Below are 19,708 nucleotides of genomic sequence, written 5' to 3' on the forward strand. Positions count from 1 at the left end.
AGTAGTTGTGCACGGGCTTAGCTGCTCCAGGGCATGTGGGATCTTCCTGGACCAGGGCTCGAACCCGTGTCCCCTGCATTGGCAGGCGGATTCTCAACCACTGCGCCGCCAGGGAAGTCCCTACGATCTCTTTTAAATGTTGGTTTTTCAAGTTCTAGAGACATCTTGATACACTATGTAAGAATAAGTAAATGCAAGTCTAAATGATAGGTAAAGGAAACTTCTATTCAGGTGAAGAGCAAACTTTGGTTGATTTTGCAGAATTACCACCTATTCTGTACTATTTATTAACTTGTACTTTAATTTCGGCATTCCTGATACTTCCAGTCTTTGGCAGTTATTTTGAGGTATAAATTAAACAATATATGGTTAAGAATAAACACAAAAGAAACTGCAGGATGTCAGAAACACTTTAGCAGTTCCCCTTCTGCTGGTGGTAAACCAACTAGTGAATCGTTTGTGAATTGTAAAATCTACACATGTTCATTCAATAATTGATCACAGGCTCTTGAACAGATTATACTGATATTATTGAGAATAAAAAAAAATTAAGCAGGCACTGTTATTGCCTTTGGTGATATGAATCCCCAGAACCTCTTCTCAATCATCTGGAGGTTTACAAGTGACCTGCGGGGAGCTGCGATGTGTACCGCTGGCCGAGTCCTTCCCCATCCTTTCAATTCTAAGCCTTGGGTCGTAATGGCTGGTGGAAGCCAGCCTGGTTTGCCCTGGATCAGCCACGTCACCTTACATATGATGGAACTGGAGTTTCTACATCATCCCTGTTCAAAAGGCAGAGCATTCAGCCTGGGCCGGGTGTATTTCAGGCACAGCTCCTCTGTAATTCCCCCACAGTTAAACAGGACTCGCGTAATCCACCCAACCTGCTACCCTTTCTCTACCCTGCCCCTTCCCCACTGCCTCCTCGCCCCTTCAGCTTTTTTTTTTAATAAATTTATTTATTTGTTTATTTTGGCTGCGTTGGGTCTTCCTTGCTGTGTGCAGGCTTTCTGTAGCTGCGGCAAGCAGGATCTCCTGTGTTGCGGTGCGCAGGCTTCTCACTGCGGTGGCTTGTCTTGTGCTCTAGGCACGTGGGCTTCAGTAGTTGTGGCGATGCGGGCTCAGTAGTTGTGGCGCATGGGCTTAGCTGCTCTGCAGCATGTGGGATTTTCCCAGACCAGGGCATGAACCTGTGTCCCCTACATTGGCAGGCGGATTCTTAACCATTGTGCCACCAGGGAAGTCCCCCTTCAGCTTCTTTTATAGAGAGAGCTGCACAACTTTACTTTGAAGGATATTGAAATGTATGTTTGTGAGTTTATCTTGCGGTGAGTGTATTTTTGTGTGTGTAGAGGTTGATGAGGAGTTAACATGATGGAGCCCAAATCCAATACTGGTCATTATCTGAGGGAGAGTGAAGCATAATTGTTAAGTGGGCTCTGGAGCCAGGTGATTTGGGTTTGCATCCTGGCTCTGCCACTTACTAGCTGTGTGACCTTAATCTCTCCGTGTCTCATAGCCTCATTTTTATTTATTTATTTATTTTCCTTTCTTTTTTTCTTTATTAGAGTATAATTGCTTTACAATGGTGTGTTAGTTTCTGCTCTATAACAGAGTGCATCAGTTATACATATATATATGTTCCCATATCTCTTCCCTCTTGCATCTCCCTCCCTCCCACCCTCCCTATCCCACCCTTCCAGGTGGTCACAAAGCACAGAGTTGATCTCCCTGTGCTCTGCGGCTGCTTCCCACTAGCTATCTATTTTATGTTTGGTAGTGTATATATGTCCATGCCTCTCTCTCTCGCTTTGTCACAGCAAGACATATCTTCAAGTCCATTCTCTAGTAGGTCTGCGTCTTTATTCCTGTCTTACCCCTAGGTTATTAATGACATTTTTTTTCTTAAATTCCATATATATGTGTTAGCATATGGTATTTGTCTTCCTCTTTCTGACTTACTTCACTCTGTATGGCAGACTCTAGGTCTATCCACCTCATTACAAATAGCTCAATTTCGCTTCTTTTTATGGCTGAGTAGTATTCCATTGTATATATGTGCCACATCTTTATCCATTCATCCGATGATGGACACAATCATAGCCTCATTTTTAAAATAGGAGTTACAAATAGTACCTACTTCAAAAATAGTTGACAGGATGCACTGAGTTAGTGTAAATAAAATGCTTGGGGAATTCCCTAGTGGTCCAGTGGTTAGGACTCCGCACTTCCACTGCAGGGGGCCCGGGTTCCTTCCCTGGTCAGGGAACTAAGATCCCGCAAACCACGCGGCCGGAAAAAAAAAAGCCTGGTACAGTGCCAGGCACATAGTAATTGCCGTATGTGTTTGCCATTATTATTACCGTAGTAGTACTATTACTGTTACTACTAATAGACCTTTTCCGTAATAGAGTGGGGAAGAGATTCAGGAATAATCTATGAACAATGAAATATTAACTGAAAGATTTTTTCATACATGGAGGTGTACTTGACGCTGGCAGACGAAATAGAGACATTCATAATCTTTTTCTATTAATTTTTATTGGAGTATAGTTGCTTTACAATGTTGTGTTAGTTTCTGCTATACAGCAAAATGAATCAGCTATATGTATACATATATCCCTTTTTTGGATTTCCTTCCCATTTAGGTCACCACAGAGCACTGAGTCGAGTTCCCTGTGCTCTACAGTAGGTTCTCATTAGTTATCTATTTTATACATCTATAATCTTTTTTTCTTCCAAAATGTCCCTTTTGGAGCTTTATTTCATATAATTCCCTTGTTAACAACTATGCAGTTTTGAGGATGTGAGAAAAGTGCGAGCTTCAGTTAACACAGAGTCTTCCTGGACCTTGGCTCTAAAGCAGCGCCTGCTTGAGTGAGCTTCACAGTGTGGTACAAGCCTGCTCTGAGCTTCAGAAAAGCCTGTGCCTCTTTTCAGAGCAGACATTTGTGCGCCCTCACCCAGGGAAGCTGCTCCCTTCCACTTGCCCTTTCCAGTACTTCTGTCCCAGCACCATCATTTCAACAGGAGCCCACACTGGTTAATTACAGGTTGCTGGTGTTCCGGTGACCTTGTTCTCACGTGTGTAACCTGTTGGTAGGAATGTTTTAATTCCAGATAACCCGCAGAGGGCATCATCCTAGAAGCTGATGAGGTTTTAGAGTATTGGTTGAGACTGGTGTGCAGATAAATGGAGGAGCCTTGGTGTGAACCATTAATCTCCTGTCCTGCTCAGCCTCTTGTCTGCACACTTTCCCCTGATCCAGTCAGTTTTCTTTTCCCTTCTTCTTTTTTTTTTTAATATTTATTTATTTATTTGGTTGCACCGGGTCTTAGTTGCAGCAGGCCGTCTCCTTAGTTATGGCTCCCAGGCTCCTTAGTTGTGGCATGCGAACTCTTAGTTGCAGCATGCATGTGGGATCTAGTTCCCTGACCAGGGATCGAACCAAGACCTGCTGCACTGGGAGCACAGAGTCTTATCCACTGCGCCACCAGGGAAGTCCCTTCCTCTCCTTCCCCTTCTTAAGGAGTGTCTGCTCACTGCCTCCTCTGAAAATTGCCCAGTGACTTGGTACAGGTGTATTCCTGATCTGCCTTGTGAACTCCTGCTTCACATAACCCCTTCTTTAGAACAAGAATATGTATGTGAAAAAAGGTTAATCTGCTTTGATGCCTTTATTATTTCTGGCTTGTAATAGATTTCCCTCATGTTTCCAAAAGGTAAGTTGTTCGCTTCAAAAATGAATATATATTGCTGTGAATTAAATGTAATTTATTCTCTGTGGTTACACTCCCATCCTCACCTAACCTCTGTATGGTAGTAGTTCTCAAGGTTTAGTGTGGGGAGAATCACCTGGCAAGCTTGGTGAAGTGTGGGTTTCTGGAAAGATTCAGTCAGTCAGCCATGGGTGTCAGGAATCCTAGACAAGCATCTCCTGGCCCCTGTCCTAGGTGTGGTCGGGGAATTCCACTACAGAAGCATTGCTCTGTTGTACTGTCCAATGGACATATGGTGTGAGCCACACACATAATTTAAGATTTTCTAGTTGCTACATTAAAAAAAGTAAAAAGAAACAGCTGAAATGTTAATATATATTTTATTAACCTGGAATGATATTAATCTAAAATATCATTTTAACATATAATCAATATAAAATTATTAGGAAGATACTTTACATTTTATTTTTCATAATAAGTCTTCAAATTCTGGTATGTATTTTACATTCAGAGCTCATCAAATTGAAATTAGCCAATTTCAAGTAGTCACGTGGCTAGTGGCTATTTGTTTTGTGCTGGTCTCAGCCTGCAGATAACAGTGCTACAGCTAGAAATGCCTGGGGGGGACCCACCTGCACCCTGGGTGCGCCCCAGACAGACATTTCCTCTTTCAGAGCTGATGTTGTGGCCGGACCAACACTTGCAGTTCTTACTAGGATTGTAAGACACCCTCAGCAGCAACCGTCAGGGAGCTTTGCGGACACAAGGGTTATGACTCACAGCTTCCGGAGGGTACACAGCACGCCCCGGCCATGCAGCAAGGTCAGTACTGGTTTGATATTTGTCTATGAGCCAATTTAATTTCAATTCAGAAATGACTTTTGATCCAGCAGATGATTGGGTGTTTTGGAAAGAAATTGTAGGCATCTCCCTCATCCTAGGAGGGTGGTCCAATCCGCCCAACTCGGATAAAGTGAAATCTAATTCTCTCTCCATCACATGGCTCCTGACCATTTGGCAAGACCGTATTTATCGTCTTTAGGTCAAAAAGCTTTGCCCCCCAAACTAAGACCTGAGGTGTGAATGTCAGGAAGCAAAAGTTAACAACATCTGGTTCATCATTGCAGGCTTTTTCCCCATCTTCCCACACCCACACTGTTTTCAACCACTCTGCAATGTTCCAAACATCTTCTCCCCTGTCTTCTTTCCTTCTTCTACTTCTCTTTTCTTCTTTCCTTTACTACCCTCTTCTTCAAGTGAGAAGCAGAGTTCAGTAGAAAACAGCTGAAGGGTTGGGGAGACAGAAAAGGGAAAGATGAAAAGGAACAAATCTTGTCCTCCTACCACTGGGCCTTGAGTCCTAGGAAAAGTCAAGAAAAACAGTGGTGTCCTCTATCCTCAGAGTCAGGGTTTCCCCCTCTGGTGTGAACTGAGGCAAAAGGGTGCCCCCCCACCAGGCAGGAAGGAGTAGGACCAGCTGCAAGTCCGCACTGGAGTCCGAGGTCTCCTCAGCAGACACGAGGCCGTCCGCTGCCCTTGGTTTCGGAGGTGGCCTCTGCTGGGTGCCACCGGCCCGGGGAACATACTCAACAAGTGCACTGGCTCTTCTCCCTCGGCCCCGGGGCCGTGAGGACAGGACTGGAATCCAGGGGGAGGCTGCCCAGGGTGCCCTCCCCGTACAAGGGCAGGCTGTGGCGAGCCATCAACTCCCTGGCCATCAGCACGAAGACCTCGTCGATGTTCTTGGACTCCTTGGCAGACGTCTCCAAGACAGCCAGGAGGCCGTATTTCTCAGCCAGTGTGCAGGCATCCTCAAACAGGACGTGCCGTTTTTCCCACATGTCACATTTGTTCCCTGGGAGTGAGAGAGAAGCAAATATTCCGATGAGTAACTTAATCTGGTTTTTTAAAAGGTGAACTTCAAAGAGAACATTTTAGTTTAGCAATATGCGCACATGCATTTGTTCACAAATAGTTACTGATGGCAGATTTACTGAAAATGAACCCAACGATGAATGGAAACAGAGCCACTATCTTTTTTTTTTTTAATTGAAGTACAGTTGATTTACAATGTTGTGTTAGTTTCTGGTGTACAGCAAAGTGATTCATATATATATATAAAATTTCAGATTTTTTCCATTATACTTTATTACAAGATATTGAATATAGTTCCCGGTGCTGTACAGTAGGACACACACACCTGCGTGTCCGGAGCCTGTGCTCCTCAACGGGAGAGGCCACAACAGTGAGAGGCCCATGTACAGCAAAAAAAAAAAAAAAAAAAAAAAAAAAATTGCACAGACTTGAAGCAGACAGGTCAATGAGTTTTGGCAAATGTCTATGTCCCATAACCGCCAACCCCCTCAGGACACAGAACATTTGCAATTCCCCCAGAAAGCTCAATGAGGGGTTTTGCCAGCACAGCCCAGGATTTACTGTTAGAGAAGTACCGCATTTCTTTTCCTCCTCCTCAATCCTACATTCATCTAATCACTGGACTTTGATCTCTCGGAGGCAGGAATCTAAAGGCGAAATTACTTTCTCACCAGGGTTGTTTCACTAGACATCAAGGTTTATTACAAAGCTACAGCGATTAAGATGGGCTAGACCAGTGTTTCTTTATTGTCCTCATAGAGGGTCTTTTTCGATCTTTTTTCCCCCTAATTACCCCTTTGCCTCTGAAAAACAGTAAAACTTCCTATTTGGAAAAAAAATCTAGATTCACAGGAAATTGCACACGCACACACACACACACACACACACACACACACACACACACACACACACACACTACATATATATATATTCAGGGAGGTCCAGTGTACTCTTCTCCGAGTTTCCCCCAATGGTAACCTCTTGCACTACAGTACAATATCAAAACCAGGAAATTGACACTAATACAAGTCACAGAGCTTATTCAGATTTCACAAATTATACACACATTCCTTTGTGTGTATGTGTGTGTGCGTATGTATTTGTGCAATTTGATCACATGTGTAGATTCCTACACCTACCAGTGCAGTCAAGATACAGAACAGTTCCATCACCACGAAGTACTCGCCGTGCTACCCTTTACAACCTCCCACCAGCTCTAATCCCTGACCCCTGGTAACTAATCTGTTCTCCATCTGTATAATTTTGTCATTTCCAGGATGTTATGTAGGGGCTTCCCTGGTAGTGCAGTGGTTAAGAATCCACCTGCCAATGCAGGGGACACAGGTTCAAGCCCTGGTCCAGGAAGATCCCACATGCCATGGAACAACTAACCAAGCCTGTGCGCCACAACTACTGAGCCTGTGCTCTAGAGTCTGTGCTCCGCAACAAGAGAAGCAACCACAATGAGAGGCCCACGAACCGCAATGAAGAGTAGCCCTAGCTCCCTGCAACTAGAGAAAGCCCACGCGCAGCTACGAAGACCCAACGCAGCAAAAATAAATAAATAATAAATAAATAAATTTATTTTAAAAAAAAAGAATCATACAGTAGGTAGCCTTTGGAGATTGGCTTTTCTCAGCATAATTCTCTTGAGATCCATCAGAGTGATGTATGTATTAGTTTTTTTTTTTTTTTTTTTTTTTGCGGTACGCGGGCCTCTCACTGCTGCGGCCTCTCCCGTTGCGGAGCACAGGCTCCAGACGCGCAGGCTCAGCGGCCATGTCTCACGGGCCCAGCCGCTCCGCGGCATGTGGGAACCTTCCTGACCGGGGCACGAACCCGTATCCCCTGCATCGGCAGGCGGACTTTCAACCACTGCTCCACCAGGGAAGCCCCCAGTAGTTTCTTTTTTATTGCTGAGTCATGTTCCATGGTATGGATGTACCACAGTTTAACTACCCACCCATATGAAGGAAACTGAGTTGATTCTAGGTTTTTTTTGTTTGTTTGTTTGTTTGTTTGTTTTTTGTGGTATGCGGGCCTCTCACTGTTGTGGCCTCTCCCGTTGCGGAGCACAGGCTCCGGACGCGCAGGCTCAGCGGCCATGGCTCACGGGCGCAGCCGCTCCGTGTTATGTGGGATCTTCCCGGACCGGGGCACGAACCCACGTCCCCTGCATCGGCAGGCGGACGCTCAACCACTGCGCCACCAGGAAAGCCCTGATTCTAGTTTTTTATTATTATGAATAGTGCTTCAGTGAACATTTGTGTACAGACCTTACAAAATTTGTGTACAGACCCTACAGATACACTGTATATCTGGCCCTTTGGAGGCCACAAACCACTGTAATATCTGAAATATTTTTGCCCTCCAAAAGAATGCATGAAATAGACCAGTAGAATAGAATAAAAAGCTCAGAAACAAACTCACGAATATATGTACCCTTCACAGAAAGATGGTGCCACAGAGCAGTGGACAAGATTGCCTTTTTAGTCAATAGTACGGAGGCAATTGGATCTTTACATGAATAGTTACAAGTTTTGGCCCAGACCTCTCACTGTACACCATAATCAATGCTGGATAGATTGCAGATCTAAATGTAAAAGTCATAATAAATTATAAACAAACAAACAAATACAGCAAGCAAGGGAGGGTGGGAGGGAGACGCAACAGGGAGGAGATATGGGGATATATGTATACGTATAGCTGATTCACTTTGTTATACAGCAGAAACTAACACACCATTGTAAAGCAATTATACTCCAATAAAGATGTTAAAGAAACAAAAAACATACAGCAAGCAAGCTTCAAAAGATAATGTAAGGCTATGTTAATGATTTCAATTAGGGTAAATTTTCCTACATAGGATACAGGAAGCAATAATCATTAAGGAAAAGTTTGATGGATTGAAATATATTAAAATTAAAAATGTCTGTTCATCAAAATACACCATCAAGAGAGTGAAGAGGAACTCTGAGAGTAAAAAAGTGAAAGATGAGGGACTTCCCTGGTGGTCCAGTGGTTAAGACTCCAAGCTTCCAATGTAGGGAGCATGGGTTCGATTCCTGGTCAGGGAACTAAGATCCCACATGCCGCATGGCGTGGCTAAAACATTAAAATATAATAATAAAATTTTAAATAAATAAATAAAAGTGAAAGATGTATTTGCAACACATGCAATTGACAAAGGGCTCAGAGCTGTTCAAGAGAACTGACTTCAGGGAGCATAGGTGACCCCAGCCCAGCTGCTACCCCACTGTCCTCCACCAGCTGGTGCAGAGGCCCCAGCACAGGGAGGCACTAACGCAGGCCCCTGCTGCAGAGACCAGGGTTCCATTCCTCTATCAGGCAGCTTTTGTTCAGGACTGAACGAACCTTTCTTGGACACCATCCTCCTTCCTCCCTTCTCTCCTTCCCAGGGGCAGGTCTGCATGACATAGAAGACTCTCCCCTGCCTCCTTCTGCGCCTTCCTCTTTACCCCTCACAGCCATTTCTCCCAATAAATCTCTTGCATGTCTACCGGATCCTGTCCTGACATCTTCCTGGAAGACCCGAACCAACATAGATTATTTCCAGAAAACATAAGGTACTTGTAGGGATCAATAAGAAAAAGACAAACAACAGGTAGAAAAATGGGCATGAGAATTGAAAAGAGAATATCCAAATAGCTAACAAGTGTATGAAAAGGTGCTTGACCTCAACAGTGAACAGGGACCTGCAAATAAAAAATGCGAGTGATATCACGACACACTTATCAGGATGGAAGAAATGAAAAGATCTGATAATAGCAAGTGCTGGTGAGGATGTACAACCAGGAAATCCAGGTTCTAAGAGCTTTTGCTGAGAGATTGTGGACCTTTAAATATAACAGGGGTTTAAGTGGAAAGTTTGCCCGAGATCCTAAGGGGACAAATAGAAGATGCCAAAGAATGTTAAGAGACAGAACAGCCACATAACCTACAAAAGGAAGTTGGCTCCCAAACCCTTACTCTGAGGGAGTAAGAAGAGTTAAGAAGTTAGAAACAGAACAGAGGGGGATGAGAAAACGACAAGAAGCAGCCATCTCCAGGCGGAAAGCAGGGCACCTTGTGAATGATGTTCAGGAATTTGGGTGTTATCTTGGGGGTGACGGGGACACCGAAGGTTTTAAACAGAGGGACAGGGGCTTCCCTGGTGGCACAGTGGTTAAGAATCCGCCTGCCAATGCAGGGGACACGGATTCGAGCCCTGGGCCAGGAAGATCCCACATGCTGTGGAGCAACTAAGCCCGTGCGCCACACCTACTGAGCCTGCGCTCTAGAGCCCGCGAGCTGCAATTACTGAGCCCGTGTGCCACAACTACTGAAGCTCACGCACCTAGACCCCATGCTCTGCAACAAGAGAAGCCACAAGCCCGCGCACTGCAACAAAGAGTAGCCCCCGCTCGCCACAACTAGAGAAAGTCCGGATGCAGCAAGAAGACCCAATGCAGCCAAAAATAATTTTAAAGAAATTTTATATAAGTAAACAGAGGGACATTACTGAGGAGCTGGGTTCCCTGTGAATGGCTGGAGGGGAAGGAACAGGACAAATCAACGCACAATGGTCTCTTTGATTTTGTATGGTGGTGACATGGCCTCTAGGGGCTGGGGTAAACTTTTGAGAGAGAAAGCCATTTGTGTGAAGAACCATGGAGACAGAATGGAAAATATGGTAAAACGGGCAGGGACACTTCTGTGAGGGAACAGCACAGTTGGCTATCCCAGATTAAAGGGAGGAGGCCACTGACAGTAAACAGGAAGACCCGTGGTGTCAGCCCTTGGGATTGGATGCGTCATAAGCGAGAACATTGGGGACACGTCCTGATCATCTTAGGGGGCATTTCTAGAACCAGTTAAGAAGTGGGGCAGAGATATTTTTTACAACAGACAGACGAGGGAGTAAATCTCAAGCAAAAGTTGTGAGATTCGTGGAAATCCCACCACATCTTGGCATTTGTTCCCCTACTCTGCCCCACCTGTTTCTGCAGTAGGGGGAGGAAGAGTGAAGGACAATGCTGGTGGGGGCGGGGCCAGCAAAGGGCGGGGCCCGCAAGGGAGGAGAAGGCGGAGGTGGAGAAGCAGGTGAGGCCTTCCAAAGACAGCCCAGAGGGGATGGCTGGTCAGGGTGGCTTTGCATGGCAGCTTTCAAGGTTCTTCTGCTTCAACGTTTCCTGGGAAGCCTGTGAATTTAATGGAAGAGGGATCCAACACACCTTCCTGGGTAACCGCCAGCGAGTTTAGGACGGCGTGGTTCCCCTCAGCGAGATGCAAGGAATTCACACCCAAGCTTCCCTTCCCTGGGAGCTACTATTGGTGGGGTTCCCACCTTCCCTGCCGGCTCAGCTATGTCCCCCCTCTCCGGGGGATGCCCTCTGAGCCCCTCGTTCCCTGGATTGAGGTCTCAGCACTGTGCTAAGTGCTTTATGTTACCTTGTTTAATCCTTTCAATTCAACAAAACCTTTGAGGCAGGTACCAGTTTTACAGATGAGTAAGTAGAAATTTAGAGAGAGGGATGAGACCAAGTTCAGACAGGAAGGACAGAGAGGGAGATTTGAACCCAAATCTGGCTGACTGCAAAGTCCAGGCACTGGAGTGGACGAGACATTGCCTCAACCAGAGCTTCAGGGGGCGACTGTCGGCCTGACCAGCTACTGGAAAGTGGCTGGACAGGAACTGAACCACCCGGGGCTCTGATTCAAATCCTGCCTCACCTGTCAGTAGGTGACTCAGCTGAGCTCCTTGCCAGGATACTTAACCTCCAGAGGCCTCGGTTTCCTCAGCTGGGAGACGACAATGGTCGTCTCTGCTTCTCAGGATGGTTGTGAGGATTAAATGAAGGGACCCAGGGGCAGACTCAGAGTGGAGTTTAGTAAATGTCACCTGTCGTCAGATCTTGTCACCCCTCCTGGTCATCACACTTCAGGAGCAGCTGTTGTGAAGGGTGTCAGAAACCTTGGCCAGTGTCCTCCTCGGTGCTTCGAAGAAGTGGTCATTGAGGAAGAAATATGGCTCTGTTGGGGGGTCAGTGTTTATTTTTATAACTCTGAACTCTGCCTTTTTCTTTTTTAAAAAATAAATTTATTTATTTATTTGTGGCTGCATTGGGTCTTCATTGCTGCATGCGGGCTTTCTCTAGTTGCAGTGAGCGGGGGCTACTCTTCGTTGCAGAGCACGGGCTCTAGGCGCGCGGGCTTCAGTAGTTGTGGCACGTGGACTCAGTAGTTGTGGCTCGTGGGCTCAGTAGTTGTGGCTCGTGGGCTCTAGAGCGCAGGCTCAGTAGTTCTGGCTCATGGGCTTAGTTGCTTCGCAGCATGTGGGATCTTCCCGGACCAGGGCTCAAACCAGTGTCCCCTGCATTGGCAGGCAGATTCTTAACCACTGCACCACCAGGGAAGCCCTGAACTCTGTCTTTTGAAGAAGTGTTCTTTATATCTGAAATCAAATCAAAAATGTTTCTGGTCCCAGAGGGGACCTTTGGCTGAGAAGTAACAGGAGAGAGGAGGCAGCTCACACTTCTCCAAAAAGACAAGTCGCCCTCCATGTGGAAGACGCTTCCCAGGCTCACTAATCTCTCCTGTTTTCTGCCATGAGGGAAAAGACACAGCCCCTCTGAAAAAAGGGGCTAAGTTTGAGGCGCATTTTCTTTGGCAACTGGCTGTGGATAGGGAGCTTTTGATCTGATGCAGCACGAAGGAACGAGCCCCGTCTAGGCTCTTGGAATGACTTTGATTCTTAAGTTACAAGAAGCAGAATGAGTTACAAAGCAGCATTCTCTTCAAGGCCATGCGTATGATAGGGGCTAGACTGTGACTTAAAACAGCAAAGACAGGGAAAACATGGTTCTAGAATAACAAGTCCTTTTTGGAATCAGAATAGTAATAATAGATGGGCTAGATGTGCCAACGATGTGTGCGAGTGACCTCTTCTGTGGACCGTCTGCAGCCCAGCTATGCTTCCTGTCACTGCCTCCCCCCTCGGGGCCCAGCTGCTTGGTCCAGGCCGGGCACCTTACACCAGGCCTGCCCGCCACCGTGAGGTTGGCCAGCAGCCTGGGCCAGGCTTTGCCATGAGAAAGAGGAATGGGGCGGGACTTCTCTGATGGTCCAGTGGTTAAGACTCTGTGCTCCCAATGCAGGGGGCCTGGGTTGGACACCTGGCCAGGGAACTAGACACCGCGTGCGTGCTGCAACTAAAAGACCCTGTGTGCTGCAACTAAGACCCGGTGCAGCCGAATACATAAATAAATAAATATTTTTTAAAAATTAAGTATTAAAAAAAAAAGGAACGGGGCAATTGGATTTCCTTTCTGAAGAATGTGAGCTGGAGGGTATGAGAGAATGAGGGATTCTGTGGCAGGAGCAGGCTGGGGATTATGCTTTGAGGAACCCAGGAGAGATGGTTCAGAGGGAGAGTGCTGCAGGCCCACAGTATCCTGAATGTAAGAAGCAGCTCTGAGAGAAGACATAGATACACAATGGTGGAGGAGGCTGGTACACAGAGCCCAGCCCTGAGAAGAGGGTCCCCAACTTCCTGCTTGCGATGGGTGGCCTGGCTCCACTGTGTCTCCCACTCTGCTGGGCTTGAATGCTGGGCTGGGTTTTCCTAGGTCCCAGGGACTTGCACCCTCACCATAAGCACCCCACCCCATTGTTTAAGGAACACAGAGGAGTTTGTTCCCTCAAACAAATGAACCTTCTAGAAACAAACCCCACACCCGTTATGAAGCACCTACTCTGTGCTAGGCACTGTCAAGTGATGTATACACATTATCTCGTCACATCTTTACAACAACCCTAGTGAATACTGATTGCATATTATAGATGAGGAAACTAAGACTCAGAAGGTAACTTACCACACAGCTAGGACATGCCTGTGCATGGATAAATAAGCCACTAATCATTGCTATGTTTAGCGCTCAGTCCCACAGCAGCTCTCTAGACCTGTGCTCTGCAAACTTTAATTTGCATATGAATCTCTCTAGGATCCTGTTAAAACGAAGACTCAGATTCAGTAGGTCTGGAATGGGACCTGAGATGGGGCACTTTTAACAACCCCCAAAGTGATGCTGATTCTGTGGATTTTTAGGGCAGTGAAAATACTCTCTCTGATATCATCATGGTCGATACTTGTCATTAGACATTTGTCCAAACCCATAGAAAGTACAACACCATGAATGAGCCATAATGTAAACTATGAAGTTCAGATGACTATGATGTGTCAATGTAGGTTCATCCTTTGTAACAAATGTACCACATTGGTAGGAGATGTTGATATGGGAGAGGCTATGCATGTGTGAGTACAGGGGGCATATGGGAAATCTCCGTACCTTCCCAATTTTGCTGAGAACCTTAAAAACTGCTCTGAAAAAATAAGTCTTCATACAAAAAAAAAAGAAAAAGAAACCTAAAACCAAAAACCCCAGTGATGCTGATGCTGCTGGTCCGTGGACCACGCTTTGAGTAGCAAGAACCTAAACCAACTTGCCACTTGGTAAACATTAGTGTCCTTAGGAGGGGCACTGCTTGCAAAGCTAATACTATAGGGAAGTGACAGCACATTACCCGTTTCTGAATGCACAATGTGACGGCACGTATTTCAAGCTGTGAGTTCACTGTGTATAGTTGAAGTTGCGGTTAATTTTGATGTTGGCTTGTTGTTAAGATTTGCTTAGCATCTTAGCAGGTGTGATAAGTCATTCAAGAGTGTTGTCAGTCATAGTCATCTGAGCGGCTCTTCCGGGGATTAAGAGCCATCTGACGCTGTGAAGCTCGGACTACAGAATACTTCCTGTGTAGTCTGTACAGACGTGTGTCAAATCAGCCAGGGTGTACCTTCATCTAGATATCTGGCCCCATCTCAGGTTTTTGCAGTGAGAAACTCTAGGGTGGGGCCCTGGAATCTGTATTCTTAACAAGTTCAAACCACCCCACTCTCATGCTCAAGTGAACCTGATGGGAATTTCTGGCCCAGATGTTTTCTGAGGTCCCATCCGCCACGTGCACTTTTACGGCTTCCTGTTCCACTGCCACTGGAAACACAGAAAAAGCTGAGCATGGGGGGCGGCGGGCAGTCAAGGAAAGCAAAACACTTTGAAATCAACCTACCAATCAGCATGATGACCAAGTTTGCCGCCCCGTATTTCTCTATCTCGTGAATCCAGTGAGGAACAGACTCGAATGTGGACCGCCGGGTGAGGTCGTAGGCAATGATGGCCGCGTGGGCACTGCGATAGTAGCTTTGGGTGATGGTCCGGAAGCGCTCCTGGCCTGCAGTGTCCCATACCTGCATCTGGAGAAGGGCAGGAAAGGGGGTCTGCATCAGGAGTTCCCACCCCTGATGGGAACTTGCTCGCCTAAGTCGTTCCCTGGGTCTCACTTCTAGAGATCCAAATTCAGGAGATCTGGGGTGGGGCCCAGGAATCTGTCTTTTTTCAGGTGCTCCCCAGGGTAAAATCCCCAAGGTTTTCAGGTTGGGGGCCATCACCTAAGGTGCCCTTCAGTGGGAGAGGCGGATCCAGTGTCCTAAGGTCTGGTGTTCTTTTGCCTTCCTACCACACTCATCCCTTCATCCAGATGTTTTATCTTTCTTTTTTTTTTGCGGCACGCAGGCCTCTCACCGTTGTGGCCTCTCCTGCTGCGGAGCACAGGCTCCGGATGCGCAGGCTCAGCGGCCATGGCTCACGGGCCCAGCCGCTCCGCGGCATGTGGGATCTTCCCGGACCGGGGCACGAACCCGTGTCCCCTGCATCGGCAGGCGGACTCTCAACCACTGTGCCACCATGGAAGCCTCAAAATGTCTTTTTACTATTGTGTTTGTTTAATAAGGATCCCACACAAAATCCATTTATTACATTTTCACCAATACTTTTTGATCTTTTTTGGTTGGTCAAATGGGTAAATGATATTATCTCACTTATTTTAATTTCATTTCTTTAATCATGAGTAACAATGGGCACTTTTACTTTTTCACATAAATGTATGAGCCAGTTCACATAACATCTGTGAAGTAGCTGTTTTGTCTAATCTGTGAAGTGCCTACTTTTTGTATTTGGTTGTTGGTCTTTTCTTCGATATTTATCAGAGCTCTTTTCACATCAGAGAAATTAGCTCTCTGTCAGTTCCATATCTGCAAATGTTTCTTTCCAGTTTGTCACTCATCTTTGACTTTGTTTATGGTATTTTTGAGTATGTAGAAATTTGACCTTTATATGATCATATAGAAGAGTATTAATTTGACCTTTAAATAGTTAGATGGAGCAATATTTTCCCTTATGGCTTCTGGGTTCTTGTCTTACTTTAAAGCCTGATTTCTCTATTCCTCAATGATAAAAATAAATAGTCCCATGGGTTTTTTTTCCCTGGTATTTTAATGATCTCATAGTTTATATTTAAATCTTTCACTCCTCAGGCATGTGTTTCGGGGTTAGGAACCATGGCTAAAAGAGGCAGACCCACCCCTGTCCCCCTCTGACCTTCACTTTCTTGCCGTTGATCTCCAGGGCACGCACAGTGAAGTCCACCCCAATGGTGTTCTGCTGCGCCTCGGTGTAGACGCCGGACGTGAAATGCCGCACCACACACGTCTTCCCCACATTGGAATCCCCGATGAGGATAATCTTGAACAAATAGTCAAAGTTCTCATCCGCTGCCCTGGCTGAGCTGGAGAATTGCATGGCTCTTGCCACCTAGAACAGATCAAGGAAGAAAAGAAGGAATTCAGTCTCTCTTTAGTGCAGCCATCCCCAACCTTTTCAGCACCAGGGACTGGTTTCGTGGAAGACAATTTTTCCTCGGACAGGGTGGGGGGCTAGGATGGTTCAGGAGGCAACGTGAGCAATGGGGAGCGATGGGGAGCAATAGGGGGCGATGGGGAGTGATGGGGGGCAATGGGGGGCGATGGGGAACGATGGGGAGCGACAGGTGAAGCTTTGCTCACTTGCCTGCCGCTCACCTCCTGCTGTGTGGCCCAGTACCTAACAGGACCGGTACTGGTCCACAGCCTGGGGATTGGGGACCCCTGTGTTAGTGACCACCTACCAGGGGCCGGGAACTATTCTTGGCACTCGGGATTCAGCACAGGACAAGACAGAGTGAGGTCACTGTTTTCCTAGCACTGCCATCCTCGTGGGAGAAGCATGTTAATTACTGGTCAGGTAAGAGGGAGCTGCCCGCACAAACCCCACCTGTCCTAGGTGAGTTAACATTACTTTAGGGGTGACCTTGGAATGAAGAGGTTCTACTGTTCTCTGCTGGGCCCAGTACACGGTCAACACTCTCAGATGACAGCATTGACTGGGACTTCCCTGGCAGTCCAGGGGTTAAGACTCCATGCTTCCAGCGCTTCCACTGCAGGGGGTGGTGGGTTTGATCCCTGGTCCGGGAACTAAGATCCCACATGCCTCGGGGCCCAGCAGGAGTGTTTTACCTGCCAGTTATCAGGTGGGAGACATGCCTAGCTGTCAGCCTATCTCCATGTCACACGGGAGGAAGACAAATTACTGGAAGACTGAATGGCAAGGCAACCAGCCGCAAGCATCCATGAGCCCTGACAGACAAGTCAGTTTCGGGAAGAGTCACACAGCCCTTTCCTTGTGGCTGGCACCTGCTTTTCCTTGTCCTGGAAATTATGATTCTGAGAATATTCAGAATGAAAACTGTGGGGAATTCCCTGGCAGTCCAGCGGTTAGGACTCTGTGCTTTCACTGTCAAGGGCCCGGTTTCAATCCCTGGTTGGAGAACTAAGATCCCACAAGCCTCGAGGTGCCACAAAACAAAACGAAACCAACAAAAAAACCCTGTGGTTCGAATGTTTGTGCCATACTCTACCATAGGCTGGAAAAGAAAGTTTCTCATGACAGTGTCTCCCAAACTAACTGATTATCAGAATTACCTGGGAAGATAATTATCTATATATTCCTGGAGCCCATCTTAGGTCTGCTAAATAGATTTAAGAACATGCACACACTCCCAGGTGATTTTGAGGACTAGCTAGCCTTGGGAAGTGTTGACCGACACAATCACCCACCTGAAACTTTATTCCCACCTTCAGCGTCTCTGCTTAAATACCCACAGCATCTCAGATCACGAGGAACTCACTACCTCCTGAAAAAATCTATGTTGTGTGCACAGCTCTAACTTACATGGGGTTGAAATCTATCTCCCCGAGGTTTCCATCTGTGGACCCTCATGCTACATCAGGACTCCCATTCCACATGACAGCAGATTCCTACTCCACAGCCCAGCAGATTGTTGGAGCAGCAACCGTGTCCCCTCATGGCAGATATACCCGGGCCCTTCAACTGTTCTTTGGTTGTGTTGGGTCTCCTCGTCAGATGTCTCTTAAAAATACAGGAAACCTTATTTCATTTGATGACGAAATTTGATGTGTTGCAAATTGTTCCTGCCTATGACACCCTTCTTCATTTCCCCCAGTTTTAGTTTTTGGCTTTCTCAGAAGTCATAGAAAAGGACAAGTCTGTATCATGTCACAGATTAAAATCTGTACGTAAAAACTGCGAGCTTTAAACAGATGGAGGATCCTACACTTCTCCTAGACTCCTCTGAAATCACTATGGCTAAATGATCCAGCAGACACGAGACATAATCAAACAACTCTTCCCCGGGCTTTTCAAGTAAGAAAGCCATTCCACTTCCGGTGTCTTATCCCTGTAATTTGAGCTGAAATCTTACTTCCATGCCCCTGCCCCCATACACACACACCAAGTAAGTCCTCAGGGTTTCCACAAAAGCCCCCTTCACCTCCGCCTACACGCCCTGCAAGGAGAAACAAGCGATGTCCACCCTCCAACACCCTCCATCCTGCATCCTGTAACCTGCACCTGTTGCTTACCTGTCTGGCTCTCTCACCTCTGCCAGTAGGTAACGTTTGCTCTTTCTCCTGGTTTTCCTTTTGGTCCTCCGTGCCCCTTCTTCCTCCTGTCTCGAGGCGTGGTGGGAACTGTAGTTCTGTCCCCAGGTGTCAGGTTTGGTGGCCTGAGAAAGTGAAAGGAAAGTGTCAACCCTCCCTCCCTCCGCCTCCCCCTCCCTCCCCATCCGGAGGAGCTGCCATTGGGTACAAAGCACGGGGTGAGGCCACACTAGGTCACCTTTCCTCCGGCTTCTTAGCATCACATGTTATCCAGCAAACCCAAAATGAAAAGGACTAGCCTGCTACCTCAGCCAACACCTACTGAGCCTCCCTATTATTTCTTTCAGCTCACATTCTCTTAGGCGGCCCTTACCCCCAATTTTTCCTGGTGTCCCCTGTTTGGCTGGGGTGGGAGTGGCTAGTTGAAGGACAGCAACTTAAAGGAGGATACAGATCTGGGTTTTGAGTCATTTAACTGTTTTGTGGACTTGAATAACCTTTTCTGAGGAGCCACTGAGAGAAAGGAGGTGATCCAAAGAGAAGATTAAAAAACGAAAACAACTTTGAATTTGCAGGGGAAGAAGGAGCTGAAAAAAAATGTTTCCTTCCCCCCACAAAGTGTACCCCAGAACCAAGGTTAATTTCTAGGAAGACCTGGAGTTCGTCAGTCCCTGATGCTGGCAGGAGAAGCATGGAGCTGAGGTGAATTTTCCTTTTTATTTTTTCCCCACAGAGTCTGGAAGAGTCACTGCTTCTAGCATGGGGACCAGATCAGCTCCACTCTGTGGAATGTGCTGAGCAGGCAGTTAAGCTATAGGCACAACATGCAAAACAGAAACATCCCGATCGATAAAATATTAAACTGGTGTAGTGTTTTCAAACTGTGGGCCGAGACCCGTTAATGAGTCATGAAGTCAAATTTAGGGGGTTGTAACCAGCGTTTTTACAGAAAAGATTAGGAAACCAATTCAGAATGCATTCCATGGAGTAAGGGTATTGTTGCATGAGCTGTTTGGATCAGTTGTGAACAGGCACGTGTGTGCTGGGGGTGATGTAAGATGTATTTCTTACTGTGGATTGAGGCCTAGCACTGAAATAGAGGACAATTTATTCACTACTCAAGAACATTTCTCCAGAAACCTGTAAATGATGATTTATCTTACCCCAAATTCCATTTACACATCACTTTCAGGAACCTCTCTTTTGGGGAGGATAAATCCAATG

At 46.5% G+C, this 19,708-nt stretch overlaps 1 protein-coding gene across 2 annotated transcripts; it reads right to left on the reverse strand.

The window, feature by feature from the left end:
- Positions 1–4,081: 4,081 nt before the first annotated feature.
- On the reverse strand, positions 4,082–19,016 carry RAB19 (RAB19, member RAS oncogene family). Of its 2 annotated transcripts, none has more exons than XM_033432337.2 (4): positions 18,484–19,016; positions 16,089–16,301; positions 14,722–14,905; positions 4,082–5,575 (listed from the first exon to the last, which is right to left on the reverse strand). In XM_033432337.2, exons 1-4 carry the CDS (start codon positions 18,742–18,744, stop codon positions 5,307–5,309), a joined length of 927 nt encoding a protein of 308 aa, XP_033288228.2. In that variant the 5' UTR covers positions 18,745–19,016; the 3' UTR covers positions 4,082–5,306. The 2 variants fall into 2 exon arrangements, with proteins under 2 accessions (XP_033288228.2, XP_004272185.1); XM_004272137.4 differs by having other exon boundaries at positions 18,467–19,015.
- Positions 19,017–19,708: the final 692 nt, after the last annotated feature.

The sequence above is a fragment of the Orcinus orca genome, chromosome 9 (assembly GCF_937001465.1).
Source record: "Orcinus orca chromosome 9, mOrcOrc1.1, whole genome shotgun sequence".
Lineage (NCBI taxonomy): Eukaryota > Metazoa > Chordata > Mammalia > Artiodactyla > Delphinidae > Orcinus > Orcinus orca.